This window comes from Ranitomeya variabilis, chromosome 3, assembly GCF_051348905.1.
Source record: "Ranitomeya variabilis isolate aRanVar5 chromosome 3, aRanVar5.hap1, whole genome shotgun sequence".
NCBI classification, from domain to species: domain Eukaryota; kingdom Metazoa; phylum Chordata; class Amphibia; order Anura; family Dendrobatidae; genus Ranitomeya; species Ranitomeya variabilis.
In genome coordinates this window covers 455,491,051-455,511,951 of record NC_135234.1, presented here as the reverse complement: position 1 = coordinate 455,511,951, position 20,901 = coordinate 455,491,051, and the positions used below count along the sequence as shown (strand labels likewise).

The window sequence follows — 20,901 nt, the reverse complement described above, 5'->3', positions numbered from 1 at the left end:
TTTGGCACCGACAGTGCTGCAGCCAATAACTGAGCTCCACAACAAGAGCACTGAACTCCGGCAGAGACACTGCGCATAGTTATAGGCTGCAGCGCTGTTGATTTGATGTTAGCGCTGCAGACAATAGCAGACAGCTTTAGCAGAGGCCCAACGCTGGGCTTGGGGAGTGTCAGTAATGCACAGTTTTAAAATTAACTGCAGCTGTGTAATAGATCTTTTCCCTAATCAGAAAAACAAGGGAGTCTGTCACCCCAAAATTCGAGTATGAGCTGTGGCCACCGGCATCAGGGGCTTATCTACAGCATTCTGTAATGCTGTAGATAAGCCCCTGGTGTACCCTGAAAGATAAGAAAAACAGGTTAGATTATACTCACCCAGGGGCGGTCCGGGTCCGGTGGGTGTCGCGATCTGGGTCCGGCGCCTCCCATCTTCATACAATGACGTCCTCTTCTTTTCTTCCCATTGCGGATCCTGCGCAGGCGTACTTTATCTGCCCTGTTGAGGGCAGAGCAAAGTACTGCAGTGCGAAGGCGCTGGGCCTCTCTGACCTTTCCTGGCGCCTGCACACTGCAGTACTTTGCTCTACCCTCAACAGGGCAGATAAAGTACGCCTGCGCTGGAGCCGCAACAGGAAGAAAAGAAGAGGATGTCGTCGTATGAAGATGGGAGGCGCCGGACCCAGACCGCGATGTCCATCAGACCCGAACCGGGACCGCCTGCCCAAGTGAGTATAATCTAACCTGTTTTTCTTATCTTTCAGGGTACATCGGGGGCTTATCTACAGTATTACAGAATGCTGTAGATAAGCCCCTGATGCCGGTGGCCGCAGCTCATACTCGAATTTTGGGGTGACAGACTCCCTTTAATAAATTTGATCAAACGACAATCTTTAGGCAGGCTGTGTAATTATAAGGTAATGTTCTTTTTCCAGAAGATGTAGCTTCATCTTCTCAACCTACAAATAACATTTACACTTTGCCTATCTGAGTGCAAGTTTATAGAAGATTTAAGGGAGTGGCTTTCCAGAAAATATTTGGCCTGATTTAGTTTTGTTTACATGTTGGTGACTAGAGATGAGCGAATTTGATCGGGTCAGGGCTTATTCGGCAAGCTATAGCGCTTACCGAATAAGCTGCAGAGGGAACCCGGCTTCCTTGATCACGCCGGCTGATCAGTTGTTCGGCTCCACAGCTGCATGTTTCGCTGCTGTGTGACAATGATCATGCTCTCCATGCATGTGTCGTGACTGTCACACACCCGCATGTAGCTGTGGAGCCGAACAACTGATGAGCCAGCGCAATCCAGGAAGCCGGGTTCCCTCTGCAGGTTATTTGGTAACCACTATAGCTTGCCAAATAAGCCCTGACCCGATCAAATTCGCTCATCTCTGTTAGTGACCCTCAAGTCTTGAAGCTTCCTCGGTGTTTCAATTCCACTTCTTTTCCAGCTCTGCAATTCCTCACATACTCTGTGATATCGCTGATAATTATTTAGTGAATGTATTCGGAAACCTTTTTTTCCCTCAAAGCAAAAAATACATTCCATATGATGATCTATTAACGATATATTGAATATGTTTTTATAGGATACTGCCAAGAAAGCTAGTGAACTACAACATCTGGAGCATTCCAACAATACTCTCCTAGCAGAAATAGCAGCATTAAAAAGTGACTTGTCACAGTCCCAAATCAATCACAAAGAAGATGTAGATACTTTAAAGAAAGAACTACAAGATGCACTTATGAAACAGAAGGAGTTTACCGAAAGACTGAGCCAACAAGAAGAACGAGACAAACATGTAACAAAGTTGGAGAAAGAGCACCAACGTATGCATCAGGACTATGAAGAAAGGATCTCTTATTTGCAGAAAGACCTGGATTCTCTTACGGAAGAGAAGGATAATGGAATGGCTAAACTGAAAGATGCCCAAGCCGCTTCAGAACAGTATTTTAGTGAGATTCAAGATCTTCATGCAAAAATCTTAGAGTTACAAGCTTTGCACAAAGAAGAAGTATCAAACCTAATGCATGAGCTTGAGTCTTCCACCAATGAATCTGAGAAAGAGAAAAGTACATTACAAGAAATAATTAATCAATATCTTGAACGAGATAAAATGCTCGAAGAGGACAATAAATTGAGGCAAAATAATGACGTATCCAAAGAACAAAATGTTACAACTGAAAGTGAAGATAATGAAGTCCAGAAGCTAAAATCTGCAGTCAAAGAATTGGATTCACGACAAAGTCTCTTGCATGATGAACTTACCTACACAAACAATCTAAAGATCGGTCTGGAGAGGGAAGTACAGCACTTAAAGAGTGAATATTTCCATGAGCGCGAAGAATTAGAGTTTAAGATAAATGAGCTTCAGCTTGCTATAGAGGAGTATCATAGTCTAATCGAGAAATTAAAGACTGAACTTCAGTCCACGAAAGAAGAGTACAGACAGTTGTCCCAGCAAAAAACCATAGATATTCAGGGCATGAGAGATCAGCACAAGAAAGAAATGTACGAGCTGAAACAGTCAATACTGTCACGGTATGAAGATGAGAAATTGTCTTTTGTCCATGAAATTCACATTTTAAAGGAGCAGTGTGAAAAACTTCATCATGAAAAGGAAGAGGCAGTCAACAGCTATGAGAACTTGCGGGAAACGTTTGTTAGCCTTCAGGCAGAACTTCAGGATTCTGCTGGCAAGATCAGCCGAGAGTTTGAGACAATGAAGAATCAGCAGGCCACTGATGTCCATGAGCTTCAGCAGAAACTGAGAGCTGCCTACAAGGACAAAAATGACCTTCTCGAAACAGTTAATCAACTCCAAGGTAAAGTTGATGGGCTGGCATCAAAGGAAAGTGAGTGTGAAGAACTGCAAGTCAAGATCTCCAAGTTGCACGAGAATAATGAAGAACATATAGCATCTCTGCATCAGAAAGAGGAGCTCATAAAAGAGCTGCAGATTAAAATAAATGAAGATAGCCATCAAAATGCTGAGATATCTGTTCTCCATGAAGAGATTCAAAAACTGCAAGAAATGTACAAGAGCGAGCAAGTCGCTGTGGAAGCAATGCAGCGAGAGGCTGAGAACCAGGCTGCACTTAATGCGCAACTCAAGAAAACTGTTGAGGAACTGACAGAAAAACTCCAAGAATCTGTCCTGCCATCCAATCAAAGTGACATTGAAGATCATCAACTCCAAATTACATGGTGGCAGCAAAAAAATGAAGAGGTCACAGCAAATTTACATGCCAAAGAACAATTATTAAAAGATCTCCAACTGAAAATAGAGGAGACAACCAGGCGAAACACCGAGCAATCTTCTAGCAAGGAGCATGCAAACAAAGAACTTCTTGACATTCAGGAAATGTTGAAGAGTGAGCAGATGAAGGCTTTGGGCTACCAGCAAGAAGCAGAAAGTCATGTCACGTTTATTGCACATTTGGAGCAAAAGGTTGAGGAGTTGACACAGAAATTGAGTACTAATGAGCAGAGTTTAGAAGAAATGAAAAATCTCCAGCAGCAAATAGACAGCTTGCATCTTGACAAACAAAAGACAGAGACTGACTCTAGAAGGTGGCAAGATGAAGTATCGCAACTCTGTGAAGAGAAGAACGTTCTGGCTAACGACTTTGATAGACTTAGATCTGAACACAGTCGCTGTCTCTCTTCCACTGAAGAGCTAGGTGACTTGAGAAAGAAGGTGCAACTGATATCAGAGGAGAATGATGAAGTAACCAGGCTTCTTACAAGTAAAGAACTGCATATAGAAACATTTGGACAACAGCTTTATATTCTTCAGGATGTACTGACCATTGAGTGCACAGATCAAGATTTCACGACACTGCTTGAAAATATTAACAAAGCTGTTCTCCAACTAAAGGAAGAAAAGGAAAATCTAATCTTGCAGAAAAAGGAGACATCTGCTCAGCTTGAGAGGCTCCATGATGAATACGAAATGCAGTGCTCAGATCTGAGAGCCCTGTTGAGTGACTACTCTAAAGAAAAGGTACTATTGAAAGAAGAGCTGGAGGAGACGCTGAGAGACAAAGAAGCACTCCAAGGAGATCTGCTAGACATGAAGCATACGCTTGAAAAATCAAAACTGGATAATCACGACTTGCTGTCTTGTATAGAAAGTTTAACCGCAGACCTGAATGCTCTACAGAAGGAAAAGCATGCTGACGTAGCGTCTAGTGAACGAGCACAAGAGGCTTTAATGGTAAAACACAAGGAGGGTTTGGAAGATGTGACTGATGGCGAGGTAAGGCACATCAGCCTGTGCTTGACATATTCTCCATGTAAGAATTTTATTTGATTATTATTAGAGGGGGTTATTTGTGGCCCAAAAAATCAGCACTTGTTTCTGGGCAGAAATCAGCCCATGTTTACATATGTTGAGCATATTTATTTGCAGGACACCAGTCCAGCGGCCAAGTTAATAGTCTATCGATAGGAACCTGCTGGAATTGCTGCTGCCTCTTTTGATTTGTAGGCCCAACATGATTTCATCACTATGAATGACGTGCTGGGCCCACTAATCATAAGAGCTGTCGTGGATGTCGTCAGGTAAGGGGTGGTTTGCAGGGCTCCCAACCAGCGTCCCCTGGACCTTTTGTCCTGTGCATTGATTTGCTAATCTGTAATAATTTTCATGCCAGCATGCATATTCCAATCAGTAATTTTTCTTATTAATCGGCTATTTGGCAGCATGTTTACACTGACCGATAATCAGAAATGAGCATTCCATTCTTATGTAATGCTTGTTGTAAATCAGCCTTTAGTGCTTTTCCCTCTGCAGCATGCTGATGATGATCTGGAAAAGCTGCAGATGTTCACTGTGGACTTTCCATTTTGTAATGAAGTACTTTTAGCAGGGTTTTTTTTTTTTTTTTACAGCAACCCTCTTCATGATAAAGGATAGTAAATTATGCTTTTCTATATAGTGAAAGAAAAGGTATACAAGCCCAGGGTATGGTCATAGCATGCTACAGATGCATGGGGCCTGTGGGCGCTTAGGAAGTAATGTCAACATATAGCTGTTACAGCTGCAAAATTCTATGTGAGACCCTGTTAAAAATAAAATAAAAAACATATATCTCTATATCCTGTTCCCCTATATAAAATGCAAATACACGTAGTAGGGAACGGGCGCTATCATATGGATCTGTAATATTGCTGTGTACAAGAATCTTAAACAGATTAAAGCTTGTGCATTTCAAAAGCTGTTGTTTTTTCTTAAAAATAACTATTATTGCCATCTCCTCTATTTTTTTTTCCTTTTTTGATAGTTTTTTTTTTAAAGGGAATGTGTTTGTGTATTGGCAGGGCATGGAGGGGATGTTCACATTTTCTGCTGCGCCTAATTCCAGCTTGCTAGCAAAGCTGGCTTTTCATTTATATTTCAGCTGCTTAGATTGTACCGACATGTTGGACTGCGCTGCACAGTCGCCCCACCAGTTTTTGTGTCAATTATAATTTCCTCATATCAGGCCCACACGTATCGGGGTCCTAATGTGACAGCCTCACATATATATATATATATATATATATATATATATATATATATATATATATATATATATATATATATATATATATATATATATATATATATATATATATATATATATATATATATATATATATAATCTATCTAATATATAAAGCTGAATGTGTGTGTGTGTGTATGTATGTATGTATGTATGTCCGGGATTGGCATCTGAACCGTCGCAGCTACAGCCACAAAATTTTGCACAGTCACACGTCTGGACCCCGAGAGCGTCATAGGCTATGTTGTGAGGTGAAATTTTAACCCCGCGCTTTCCAATTCACCAAACAATTTTGCCCCTATCTACATAATGGGGAAAAAGTGAAAGGAAAAGTGTTGGAGGCGTCGCAGCTACAGGCACAAAAATTTGCACAGTCACACGTCTGGACCCCGAGAGCGTCATAGGCTATGTTGTGAGGTGAAATTTTAACCCCGCGCTTTCCAATTCACCAAACATTTTTGCCCCTATCTACATAATGGGGAAAATATGAAAGGAAAAGTGTTGGAGGCAAATTAACAGCTGCCAGATGTGAACAAGGGGGACTTAAAGAATGAGAGTGATGGCGCCAAAGAGTATATACTGTACAGTTGCTAAGGTGGGGCCCCGACATGGGATAATCACCACACCACCACGGGGATATGAACACACACACAAAATGCGCCACACACTACCACGTGCTCGAACACATATACCACCCTCAGCGCACATTTCACCACACATACACCAACCTCACCACATAAAAGTAGAAACACAAAAGTCGCCGCTCAAAACTCGCCACGCGCAAAAATCTCCACATGCAAAATTCGCCACACGTGCAAAACTCACCTCATGGAAAACTCGCCACACGCAAAACTTGCACACGCAGAAAAATTGCCACACGCAGAAAAATTGCCACATACACAAAAGTTGCAACACATGCAAAAGTTGCCTCACACAAAACTTGCACATACTCAAAAGGCACCACACATAAAACTCGCCACGCGCAAAACTCGCCATGCGCAAAACTTGCTGCACACAACTTGCTACACTAACCTGTCACATGCAACTCGACACACAAAAAGTTGCTACACACATGTCGCCACACAAAACTCATCTCACAAAAGTCCCTACATGCATGTCGCCACACGCAACTCAACACACACAACTTGACACACGAAACTCGCCCTAAAACACACACAAGTCTGGTATTATCCTTCAAAAATAAAAATCTGATTAATAAGCAGACAAACTACAAGAGCAACAAATGTACCATATAGGAATCCGGCAGCTGTCAGTCACATGACCAGTCTATTATGTGTATGTGTGAGCTAATATATACTGCCAGGGGGAGGGCTTACTGTTGGCTGGGGATTTATCAGGCTGCCATTTTAGCTTACAAATACTGAGGTAAAAATACTGACCAAATAACGTGTGAACGAGGGCTAATACAGGAGGAGATGACATACAGTTATATACTATATACAGGAGGAGATGACACACAGGTATATACTATTTACAGGGGAGATGACACACAGGTATATGCTATATACAGGAGGAGATGACACACAGATATATACTATATACAGGAGAGATGACACACAGGTATATACTATATAGAGGAGGAGATGACATACAGGTACATACTACATACAGGAGGAGATGACATACAGGTATATACTATATACAGGAGGAGATGACACACAGGTATATACTATATACAGGAGCAGATTACCTACAGGTATATAGTATATACAGGAGGAGATGACATACAGGTATATGCTATGTATAGGAGGAGATGACATACAGGTATATACTATATACAGAAGGAGATGACACACAGATATATACTATATATAGGTGAGATGACACACAGGTATATACTATATACAGGAGATTACATACAGGTATATCTAATATATAAAGCTGAATGTGTGTATGTATGTATGTGTGTATGTCCGGGATTGGCATCTGCACCGTCGCAGCTACAGCCACAAAATTTTGCACAGTCACACGTCTGGACCCCGAGAGCGTCATAGGCTATGTTGTGAGGTGAAATTTTAACCCCGCGCATTCCAATTCACCAAACAATTTTGCCCCTATCTACATAATGGGGAAAAAGTGAAGGGAAAAGTGTTGGAGGAAAATTGACAGCTGCCAGATGTGAACAATGAGGACTTAAAGAATGAGAGCGATGGTGCCAAAGAGTATATACCGTACAGTTGCTAAGGTGGGGCCCCGACATGGGATACTCACCACACACTGGGATGTGAACACAAACACAAAATGCGCCACACACTACCACGTGCTTGAACACATATACCACCCTCAGCACACATTTCACCACACACACACCAACCTCGCCACATAAAAGTCGAAACACAAAAGTCACCACTCAAAACTCGCAACGCGCAAAACTCGCTACATGCAAAACTCGCCATATGCAAAACTAGGCTCACGCAAAACTCGCCACACGTGCAAAACTCACCTCATGGAAAACTCACCTCATGCAAAACTTGCACACACAGAAAAATTGCCACATGTACAAAAGTTGCACCACATGCAAAAGTTGCCTCACATAAAACTTGCACATACTCAAAACGCACCACACATAAAACTCGCCACGCGCAAAACTCGCCATGCACAAATCTTGCTGCACACAACTTGCTACACTAACCTGTCACATGCAACTCGACACACAAAATGTTGCTACACGCATGTCACCACACAAAACTCATCTCACAAAAGTCGCTACATGCATGTCGCCACACGCAACTCAACACACACAACTTGACACATGAAACTCACCCTAAAACACACACAAGTCTGGTATTGTCCTTCAAAAATAAAAATCTGATTAATAAGCAGACAAACTACAAGAGCAACAAATGTACCATATAGGAAATACGGCAGCTGTCAGTCACATGGCCTGTCTATTATGTGTATGTGTGAGCTAATATATACTGCCAAGGGGGAGGGCTTCCTGTTGGCTGGGGATTTATCAGGCTGCCAATAGCAACCAATCACAGCTCAGCTTCTATTTTGCTACAGTTAATTAACCTGAGCTCTGATTGGTTAATATAGGCAACAAAGACATTCTCAGTATAACAAAGCTAATATATGTTGTGAAATTCTTCTATTAGCTTAGTTTTTGCCTTTTAATAATTACATTTCTATCTATTTGTTTTGTGGTTTTTGTGTGCAGAATAAATTTTTGTTAACACATTCTATTTTGCTAACAGCAGTCATTAACCCGGGCGAAGCCGGGTAGTACAGCTAGTATATATATATATATATATATATATATATATATATATATATATATAATATATATATATATATATATATATACAGTGCAGACCAAAAGTTTGCACACACCTCATTTAAAGATTTTTCTGTATTTTCATGACTATGAAAGGTGGCTACTTTGAAGAACCTAGAATATAAGACATAATTTCAGTTGTTTCACACTTTTTAGTTAAGTATATAATTCCACATGGGTTAATTCATAGTATTGATGCCTTCAGTGTGAATGTACAATTTTTATAGTCATGAAAATACAGAAAAATCTTTAAATGAGAAGGCGTGTCCAAACTTATGGTCTGTCTATCTATCTGTCTATCTATCTATCTATCTATCTATCTATCTGTCTATCTATCTATCTATCTATCTATCCATCTATCATGCTCTGGTCAGGAGACCTGCAGCCGGTCCCGATGTCCACGGACTTCCGCATGAGTCCTAGGTCTCCTAATGCAATTTAGATGGGGATTCTTCTTTAAGCAGCTGTGCTGGTGTATGTGCACACATTTAATGCATTTCTGCATCAAAAATGTCTCTTGGCAGGAAAAACGCTGCATGAAAAAATGCACGTTTTTGCTGCGTCCCCCCCACCATTTATTAAAATGGATCTGAAACGCTGCAAAAACACTGAAATAATTGACATGCTGCAAATGTGAACTTGCCTCAAAACTGCTTGGAAAAACAATAAGCAGCGTGTGCATGTGATTTCAGAAATCTCATTCACTTTGCTGGGACAGTAAAATGCTGCGTTTTTGTGGCAAAAATGCAACATATGAATATTCCCTTATGTTTTCTGCAGCAGCCTCAGTACAGGTGGGGCACTTTAATATTTGTTGCTCTGTTCTGAAAGGTTTACACAGCAGACTTAAATTAATTTTATAATGCTGTAGACGAGCTGTTCTCTTCCTATTGCCATGTACATCATAAAAACGAGGATACGGTGTTTGTACAATTATAATTTTCATCATCGCTGGCACTGCCAGTTATTTCAAGGGTAAATTCATTGCCACTTACTGGAATGTGAATACTTAATGCAATCTCCTCTATTAAAAGCTTGAGATGTAATGTTTTCTGCAAGCTTTAGGTAAGCGCTAATGGGTCTTCAGGTTTTAAGGATTGAAAAACAGAAATGTTACATTGTGTCACCACCTGCCTCTAGCTCTTAAAAATCTATTAAAAATGAGTATTTTTTTCATATTCTCTTTTTAGGGTTTACTTTCTAAATCACTGGATCTTGAACAGAAATCTCTTCTAGCAGATCTTCAAAATAAAATAGGTACAGAAATGTGTTTGGTGATATTTTCTTCACATTTACGAGTGTTAAATTCTTCATTTGTGTCTGTTCGAAGTGCTGACATAAAATTGAAATTACTTATAAAATCTTTACTTTATACAAACATGGAAAAAAAACTGGTGTATATCATACCAGGATTTGTTGTCGTCACATGAACAGTTAGAATAAAGCCTTATATAAGAAATGTAAAGTATTCTACTATCTCTTAAAGGAACTCTAAATCAAGGGATCAATGTGAACCAGAGCTATGTTTGTATGTAACGTGAGTTCATCTGTAGGCTTTACATCTATTTGTTCTTGAATCAAAGTCCTCCTAGAAACCCTTGCTGAACTGTTCCATTTTCGGCCAGAACACATTGTGCATGGTGTCATGTCTAAAAACGCTATTTACCGGCAGATGTACGAGTAATCTGAAGTGGAATAGGGTTACATTCATGCCTGCTTGGCTTACTCCAAACAAGAATACAGGGAGAAACTGACGCTCTGTTCTCCCTGCAGCTGCTCGCTTCCAGTCCCTGGGGTGGGATGTAAAGGTCCCCGCTCACTGTACAGTGAATGTGACTGGAATTGCTTCTAGGTACTTTGATTGACAGGCAGATCTGCACACACAGTGGAGAGCCAGCTGTCAAAGTGCCGGCTAGCAATCATAGCCATGCTCACTGTGAAGTGAGTGGTGATTGTAACTGCTCCCTGAGACGCCCCCAATAACTGGAAACAGGCAGCTGCAGAGGGAATATACGTTCATTTTCTCCATGTTGCCGCTCCTTCAGTAGGGCAGGAAGGCATGATTTTAAAGAGGTGGTCTGAAGTGCAAAGAAATTTTTTTCCTAAATTCCTGTCTATTTAGTGCCATAATCTTATCTATTTCCCAATATGCTTTAATTGAAAAAAAAAAAAAAACTAGCTGCTTTTGTTTGTTTTTTTTGGTACTACTTCCTTTTTGATGATGCTTCATTTGAGAATCCCAATACATGCTGGGATAATGAAGCTAAGCGTCATCAGGGGGCAGAGGCTGCGGTCACTGGGCTAGTCCCTCCACAATATGCCCAATGACTGCACTCTCCCTGTTGTCTGCTCAGAACAGCAATAACAAGCTGGCTAAGGTGGGTGTCAGTATACCCCGCCTGCAGAGATCAGCGCCACCCTGCAAGAGATGTCACATTGCGCTGGGACCAGCCCTGTAACGGGCATAACTAATGGCAGTTTGTATCATGGAGGGGGCAGGAGCTGTGGCAGTGACCGCAGCCTCTGTCTCCTGATGGCACTTTGTGACGGCAGGGAATAACTGAGGAATTGCTGGGAAATCTAATGGTTGGGAGAAATTGTCTGTTTACTATTCGTTAAATAAAAACATTCTGGAAGGTTTTATTCTGGGGGTTCTGTCCTCTAACTTATAATAGGAATATTTGGTTGCCTGGCATGAGGAACACCTCTAAGGTTATTTGTTTTAAACAACCTCATGTCATTAAAATTGTGCTAGACATATCGGGGAGTCATTGTAATGCCCAATACCCCTTTTCTACATAGTAGGGCTTCCTGAAGCTGTAATTTTCTGGTGCCCATTATTTATCTCCATCCACATTGTATTTCAATATGATATGCATTATACAGATGTTGAGATGAGTTGGTGCTTTCACTTTGCAGTTGCCAATTTTTTTTATTATTTTTTTTTTTTAATGAAACCACTATCTTTTGGCACATTTAACAAATTTACCAAAAAAAAAACCATTTTTGTTTTTATTTACTTTAATTCTAGAAAATCTGGAGCGAGAAGCAAAAGAAAAAGATGAGAAGAGTAATAAGATCAAAGCGGTCGCTGTAAAAGCAAAGAAGGAGCTGGATGCCAATAGAAAAGAGGTAAAGAATCCTTTAACCCCTTCCCGACCTTTGACGCATACTCTGCGTCATGAAAGTCGGTGCCAATCCGACCTGTGACGCAGCATATGCGTCATGGAGGGATCGCGTCCCTGCAGATCGGGTGAAAGGGTTAACTCCAATTTCACCCGATCTGCAGGGACAGGGGGAGTGGTGCTTCACCCCCTCGTGGCTACGATCGCTCTGATTGGCTGTTGAAAGTGAAACTGCCAATCAGAGCGATTTGTAATATTTCACCCAAAAAAACGGTGAAATATTACAATCCAGCCATGGCTGGAAAACCTAATCTGTACCCCCCACACCCACCGATCTCCTCCCCAGTCCTCCGTTATGTGGTCCGCCCCCCTAAGTCATCCTGTCCGCTCCCCCCGTCGTCCTGTCCGCTCCCCCTGTGCTCGGGTCCCCCCCCCCCGTGATCCGATCACCCCCCCTCATACTTACCGGGCCTCCTGGTGTCGGTCCGTCTTCTCCATGGGCGCCGCCATCTTCCAAAATGGCGGGCGCATGCGCAGTGCGCCCGCCGAATCTGCCGGCCGGCAGATTCGTTTCAGATAGGCTATATCGCAGTGATCAAAATAGATAAAATAGTAAATGACCCCCCCTTTATCACCCCCATAGGTAGGGACAATAATAAAAATAAATAAAATATTTTTTTTTCTTTTTCTACTAGGGTTAGGGTTAGAACTAGGGTTAGAACTAGGGTTAGAACTAGGGTTAGGGGTAGGGTTAGGGGTAGGGTTAGGGGTAGGGTTAGGGTTATGGCATGTGCACACAGTGCGGATTTGGCTGCGGATCCGCAACGGATTGGCCGCTGCAAATTCGTACCAGTTTTCCATCAGGTTTACAGTACCATGTACACCTATGGAAAACCAAATCCGCTGTGCCCATGGTGCGGAAAATACCGTGCGGAAACGCTGTGTTGTATTTTCCGCAGCATGTTAATTTTGTGCGGATTCCGCAGCGTTTTACACCTGTTCCTCAATAGGAATCCGCAAGTGAAATCCGCACAAAAAAACACTGGAAATCCGCTGTAAATCCGCAGGTAAAACGCAGTGCCTTTTACCTGCGGATTTTTCAAAAATGGTGCGGAAAATCTCACACGAATCCACAAAGTGGGCACATAGCCTTAGGGTTAGGGTTGGAATTAGGGCTAGGGTTGGAAATAGGGTTAAGATTAGGCTTGTGGTTAGGGTTAAGGATAGGGTTAGGGGTGTTTTGGGGTTACAGTTGTGGTTAGGGTTGGGATTAGGGTTAGGGTTTGGATTAGGGTTAGGATTAGGGTTAGGGTTGGGATTAGGGTTACGGGTGTGTTGGGGTTAGGGTTGTGGTTAGGGGTGTGTTGGGGTTAGGGTTGTGATTAGGGTTACGGCTACAGTTGGGATTAGTGTTAGGGGTGTGTTGGGGTTAGTGTTGAAGTTAGAATTGAGGGGTTTCCACTGTTTAGGCACATCAGGGGTCTCCAAACGCAACATGGCACCACCATTGATTCCAGCCAATCTTGCGTTCAAAAAGTCAAATGGTGCTCCCTCCCTTCCAAGCCCCGACGTGCGCCCAAACAGTGGTTTACCCCCACATATGGGGTACCAGCGTAATCAGGACAAACTGGGCAACAACCATTGGGGTCCAATTTCTCCTGTTACCCTTGCGAAAATAAAAAATTACTTGCTAAAACATAATTTTTGAGGAAAGAACAATTATTTTTTATTTTCACGGCTCTGCGTTATAAACTTATGTGAAGCACTTGGGGGTTGAAAGTGCTCACCACACATCTAGATAAGTTCCGTGGGGGGTCTAGTTTCCAAAATGGGGTCACTTGTGGGGGGTTTCTACTGTTTAGGCACATCAGGGGCTCTGCAAACGTAACATGATGCCCGCAGACCATTCCATCAAAGTCTGCATTCCAAATCGTCACTACTTCCCTTCCGAGCCCCGGCATGTGCCCAAACAGTGGTTTAACCCCACATATGGGGTATCGGCGTACTCAGGAGAAACTGGACAGCAACTTTTGGGGTCCAATTTCTCCTGTTACCGTTGGGAAAATAAAAAATTGTGGGCTAAAAAATCATTTTTGAGAAAAGAAAAATTATTTTTTATTTTCATGGCTCTGTGTTATAAACTTCTGTGAAGCACTTGGGGGTTCAAAGTGCTCACCACACATCTAGATTAGTTCCTTGGGAGGTCTAGTTTCCAAAATGGGGTCACTTGTGCGGGAGCTCCAATGTTTAGGCACACAGGGGCTCTCCAAACGCGACATGGTGTCCACTAATGATTGAAGCTAATTTTTCATTCAAAAAGCCAAATGGCGTGCCTTCCCTTCCGAGCCCTGCCGTGCGCCCAAACAGTGGTTTACCCCCACATATGGGGTATCATCGTACTCAGGACAAACTGGACAACAACATTTGGGGTCCAATTTCTCCTATTACCCTTGGGAAAATAAAAAATTCCGGGCTAAAAATCATTTTTGAGGAAAGAAAAATATTTTTTTATTTTCATGGCTCTGTGTTATAAACTTCTGTGAAGCACCTGGGGGTTTTAAATGCTCACTATGCATCTAGATAAGTTCCTTGCGGGGTCTAGTTTCCAAAATGGGGTCACTTGTAGGGAAGCTCCAATGTTTAGGCACACAGGGGCTCTCCAAACGCGACATGGCGTCCGCTAACGATTGAAGCTAATTTTCCATTCAAAAAGTCAAATGGCGCGCCTTCCCTTCCGAGCCTTGCCGTGCACCCAAACAGTGGTTTACCCCCACATATGAGGTATCGGCGTACTCAGGAGAAATTGCCCAACAAATTTTAGGATCCATTTTATCCTGTTGCCCATGTGAAAATGAAAAAATTGAGGCTAAAAGAAATTTTGTGTGAAAAAAAAGTACTTTTTCATTTTTACGGATCAATTTGTGAAGCACCTGAGGGTTTAAAGTGCTCACTATGCTTCTAGATAAGTTCCCTGGGGGGTCTAGTTTCCAAAATGGGGTCACTTGTGGGGGAGCTCCAATGTTTAGGCACACAGGGGCTCTCCAAACGTGACATGGTGTCCGCTAGCGATGGAGATAATTTTTCATTCAAAAAGTCAAATGGCGCTCCTTCCCTTCCGAGCCTTACCATGTGCCCAAACAGTGGTTTACCCCCACATGTGAGGTATCCGTGTACTCAGGAGAAATTGTCCAACAAATTTCAGGATCCATTTTATCCTGTTGCCCATGTGAAAATGAAAAAATTGAGGCTAAAATAATTTTTTTGTGAAAAAAAAGTACTTTTTCATTTTTACGGATCAATTTGTGCAGCACCTGGGGGTTTAAAGTGCTCACTATGCTTCTAGATAAGTTCCTTTGGGGGTCTAGTTTCCAAAATGGGGTCACTTGTGGGGGAGCTCCAATGTTTAGGCACACGGGGGCTCTCCAAACGCGACATGGTGTCCGCTAAAGATTGGAGCCAGTTTTTCATTCAAAAAGTCAAATGGCACTCCTTCCCTTCCGAGCCCTGCCGTGCGCCCAAACAGTGGTTTACCCCCACATATGAGGTATCAGCGTACTCAGGACAAATTGGACAACAACGTTCGTGGTCCAGTTTCTCCTTTTACCCTTGGGAAAATAAAAAAATTGTTGCGAAAAGATCATTTTTGTGATTAAAAAGTTAAATGTTAATTTTTTCCTTCCATGTTGCTTCTGCTGCTGTGAAACACCTGAAGGGTTAATAAACTTCTTGAATGTGGTTTTGAGCACCTTGAGGGGTGCAGTTTTTAGAATGTTGTCACTTTTGGGTATTTTCAGCCATATAGAACCCTCAAACTGACTTCAAATGTGAGGTGGTCCCTAAAAAAAATGGTTTTGTAAATTTTGTTGTAAAAATGAAAAATCACTGGTCAAATTTTAACCCTTATAACTTCCTAGCAAAAAAAAAAAATTGTTTCCAAAATTGTGCTGATGTAAAGTAGACATGTGGGAAATGTTATTTATTAACTATTTTGTGTCACATAACTCTCTGGTTTAACAGAATCAAAATTAAAAATGTGAAAATTGCAAAATTTTCAAAATTTTCGCCAAATTTCCGTTTTTTTCACAAATAAACTCAGAAATTATCGACCTAAATTTACCACTAACATGAAGCCCAATATGTCACGAAAAAACAGTCTCAGAATCGCTAGGATCCGTTGAAGCGTTCCTGAGTTATTACCTCATAAAGGGACACTGGTCAGAATTGCAAAAAATGGTCAGGTCATTAAGGTCAAAATAGGCTGGGTCATGAAGGGGTTAATGTTGTTGGATGGATGACTTCCCTAACGTACAGCTCTTTAGGATAATGGCCTGCTACCAATTCGAGTACCACTATGTTTCTTTGTAATTAATAATATACATTTCATTATTTATTCTGGGGCTTAGACAAATATCTGGGAGGGCCGATTCATTAAGACTGGTCACTGTCCGGATTGTCTGGCATCAGCAACAAGCCGCCATGTCTGTGACTGCAACTATGCAAATTGCAAATTTCTAGTCATATTCCAACTAGTCTGTACCCGGGATCACTCTAGTGACCGCATGTATCCAAATCGCATACTAGCCACGCGCCCTCCTCTCCCAGCATCGATCTTGGAGAATCCTCACAGTGTGCAAAGTCAGGATTCACAAGTCTGCAATCACATAGAGTGACGACTGACTTGTAGTTTAAGACCAAACAACCCCTTTAATGAATTAGGTGCATCTTACAAGGGGCATGTGCATCTTCCAGAGATGTTCTCCAGTTAGGGACTGGAGTAGATTTCTGGTGTAACTGGCATAACTATTGCTGCCTTCTTCTTTGCAGATCTGTGGCTACAAGGATGATCATTTGATAAGGCTGAGCTTGCCCATATGAGATCATCTACATTGTTTATTAAGCTGCTTTTTTACTTCTCTTTAGATGTGGTAATAAATTATTTTATATTACTTTCAGAAAAAAAAAAGATCATTTTAAATATAAAAATCATTTATTCCTTGTAAGCAAATCATTACATTGTATGGAATCATACTTTATCAGCCACACCGTCACCAAGTGGCAATAGTGGATGTGTCCGATCTGTTCCTCTACCCCCCATACGCACAGCTGAGCATGGGTATGAGCGGTGTAGAGTCAGCCAAGAGAAGGGCGGATTTCACAGTAGTGTCTTCATTTCTTGTGGCAAGATCATGGCATGCTCCATTCAGAAGATAAGCTGCCGTTAATCATTTTTATTCAATGCCGTGATAATGTTGTACTGATAGAAATTAGACAGCGCAACATAAATGTTCTTCTTGAGAAGGTCTATATGAACTCCAGGCTCATTCTCTATGCTGATTTCCATTAAGGTCCACTCCATAAAAGAAGAGTTAGAGCGAGTAAGAGCAGAAAAGCAGCAACTGACGGCGTCCATGAAGGATGTTGTGCAAGGTGCAGAAAGTTATCAGGTATAATATATATTAGCATTATTTGTTCACATTCCTAGGATATAAACACATGATGATATATGCGAGGCAGTGTGGTCTGCATATACCACTGTTACCGGGTATTTCTACTTTTCTCAGGCCATAAGAGGACAAACTGGCATATGCCGTAATGCCTCCACAATAGCGTTTCATGTGTGTTTGTAACCTTCAATTGCCTTTGTGACTGTTACTTTTGCTGTTCTATCTTGTAGAATTTATTGGTAGAGTATGACAAACAAGTGGAGCTGCTGGAATTGGAGAAGGAGAAAGTCAAATCCACAGAGCAGCAGCTAGAAGAGCTTTCCCGTCAGCTGAGAGCGGCCACTGCAGAGGTGAGGACTTCACACATAGTCCTCACTTGTAATTCCGTGCTCAGTTGTAACGTCTCACTGCGCTCTGCTGCGCCATTGTCACGATATCCCTGCAGTTTATTGTGCAGCTTTGTATGACAAATTAAAGGGAAGTATAGAAAGGACTTGCACTTCTTCCTCTTGCTGAATTCAAGTTCATAAAAAGCAGCCAAACGTCAAGGTCTCATTCAGACCCAAAGGTTGTTGTGTTATGAGACGAAAAATCCATTTCATCTCACATTGTAGTATCCTCCGGTCCCAATTTCCACCCCTTTTTGGTGCCTCTATCTTGTCAATTACCATGAACCTAAGGCCCGAATGTATATGGGGATATTTCGGGCCTTAGGTTCATGGGAATTGACAAGATAGAGGCACCAAAAAGGGGTGGAAATTGGGACAGGAGGATACTACAATGTGAGACGAAATTGATTTTTCGTCTCAAAACACAACAACCTTTGGGTCTGAATGAGACCTTGACCTTTGGCTGCTTTTTATGAACTTGAACTATTTAGATTATACCTCTTTACTCTATAGTCCATAGGCCCTTTTGACGTTGGCAGTGTCTCTCTTGTCCCAAAAACCACCCCTCTATTCATCTTTGCACCCTATCCTGTGTATTTCCTTATTCTTGCACTTAGATAGATCTGTGTGAGTATAGGGTGAATGAGGGTCTTTGCAGGGATAGCCGCTGTGTAGTTGGGGGCGCCAGTTCTCGTTCTTAGGGTGCCAACCCCCACTGTTTAGGCAGGATCCATCCTTAGGGATTTCTAGGGTTTTTTCTTTTGCCCTTGCCCCACTGAGTCTCCTGTCATCTGAAATCCTAAAAAAGAAAATAAAACAACATAACCTTCTAACTTGGGTATCTTTGCTTTATGGGCTATTATCTTAGCATGCTCTACTTGTTTTACATCTTTAGCATCAAGATTAAAAAGCGAGGTTAATTGCAATAGGCTATTTTGAACGACCGGATATTTGACGCATAACATGTCTTCTTAAGGATTTCCTCTGTGTCTTTTGATTACGTTTTGTATTTAAGTATGATTTCTTGCTGAATTCACCACAGCATTGATTAAAAAAACACAATAGCATGCATTTTTGCAAAAACTCTGTGGTTTAAAACATAGAACCATACCAAAAAGGCCAAAAACTGTTAAGTTGTGTTGCTTATACTTTCCCCCAGCTCTGCAGTTGAAGGCCACTTACTACCCATCTATAGCAGTCTCCTATAAGATGGATCAGACAGACAAATGTGATTTAGCCGTGTTACCGTGTCCTCAGCTGTCCCTGAACATGTTCAGCAAATGCGCAGACACAGGCAGAAGAATCACTTGTATATGCATATAATGCAGCACCTGCAGCCAGGAACAGCTGAGGAAGCGGTCACATTGGTAAATATTGTGACCACCAGCTATCTAGAGTCCACAGCTTTGTCATGTTTACCTTAGCTCATCCATGGTTAGCAGCAGGCCTAATGGCAAAGCTTGGGGTCAGTTACTGTATAAAGATATTCATAGCTGTATGGGCCATGACCTAAAGAGATCTAGTCAACTGTCCTGGCAGGCGAAGAGTTAACTACGTATATGGAGCTCGGATAGCCCAAAATTTGCTCCAGCAGTAGCTATATAGGTTCAACAGCGGCTCATAAACCACGAGTGCTGATAAATTTTTCCTTGTTTCCCATAACATTTATTAAAACAAGTGTCCTTGTGCTCAGTAATGATCTTATTAAAATGAATATCCCAGAGCTTTAGAATGATCAGAAAATGCATGCAGAGCGTTTCATATTTGGCATACAGTCATCTTCTGACTGTGCTAATAGACTGCAATAACTTGGGAGCAATCCAGCCATGCTGACGTGAGGACAAGAACAGCCTGATCGTGTCATTCCACTGTCCATGCATGGGTTCAGCAGCAGAAGTGGCTCCTCGTCTTAATAATTACAAAGGTTAAAAGGAGCCAAATATGTGAGAAGACTACAGTAATACAGAGACAGTGTTCCATGTATCCAGATTATAGAAGAGTAGTTATTTTGACAGTTTTTTTGTAACTTTCTAATAATAATAATTGTTTATTGGAATATATTCCAACCACAGCACAAATGCCGTTGGCTGCATTCATGTGACATTTGTACGCCAGGGATTCATGCACTGACCACATTTTGAGGATACCTACAGTACAGACCAAATGTTTGGACACACCTTCTCATTTAAAGATTTTTCTGTATTTTCATGACTGAAAATTGTACATTCACACTGAAGGCATCAAAACTATGAATTAACCCATGTGGAATTATATACATAACAAAAAAGTGTGAAACAACTGAAATTATGTCTTATATTCTAGGTTCTTCAAAGTAGCCACCTTTTGCTTTGATGACTGCTTTGCACACTCTTGGCATTCTCTTGATGAGCTTCAAGAGGTGGTCACCAGGAATGGTCTTCCAACAATCTTGAAGGAATTCCCAGAGATGCTTAGCACTTGTTGGCCCTTTTGCCTTCACTCTGCGGTCCTGCTCACCCCAAACCAGTTCGATTGGGTTCAGGTCTGGTGACTGTGGAGGCTAGGTCATCTGGCGTAGCACTCCATCACTCTCCTTCTTGGTCAAATAGCCCTTACACAGCCTGGAGGTGTGTTTGGGGTCATTGTCCTGTTGAAAAATAAATGATGGTCCAACTAAACGCAAACCAGATGGAATAGCATGCCGCTGCAAGATGCTGTGGTAGCCATGCTGGTTCACTATGCCTTCAATTTTGAATAAATCCCAAACAGTGTCACCAGCAAAGCACCCCCACACCATCACACCTCCTCCTCCATGCTTCACGGTGGGAACCAGGCATGTAGAGTCCATCCGTTCACCTTTTCTTGAGTCGCACAAAGACACGGTGGTTGGATCCAAAGATCTCAAATTTGGACTTATCAGACCTAAGCACAGATTTCCACTGGTCTAATGTCCATTCCTTGTGTTCTTTAGCCCAAACAAGTCTCTTCTGCTTGTTGCCTGTCCTTAGCAGTGGTCTCCTAGCAGCTATTTTACCATGAAGGCCTGCTGCACAAAGCGTCCTCTTAACAGTTGTTGTAGAGATGTGTCTGCTGCTAGAACTCTGTGTGGCATTGATAAAT

The 20,901-nt window shown here is 41.9% G+C and overlaps 1 protein-coding gene across 2 annotated transcripts in view; it reads left to right on the top strand.

Moving 5' to 3' along the window:
- GCC2 (GRIP and coiled-coil domain containing 2) overlaps nt 1-20,901 on the top strand; it is an 83,264-nt gene that overhangs the window by 25,733 nt on the left and 36,630 nt on the right. For both annotated transcript variants that reach the window (XM_077296592.1, XM_077296591.1), the window contains exons 6-10: nt 1,586-4,258; nt 10,035-10,101; nt 11,876-11,976; nt 17,315-17,413; nt 17,644-17,763. In XM_077296592.1, the coding sequence (XP_077152707.1) occupies nt 1,586-4,258; nt 10,035-10,101; nt 11,876-11,976; nt 17,315-17,413; nt 17,644-17,763 (3,060 nt within the window). The remainder of the gene's footprint in view (nt 1-1,585; nt 4,259-10,034; nt 10,102-11,875; nt 11,977-17,314; nt 17,414-17,643; nt 17,764-20,901) is intronic.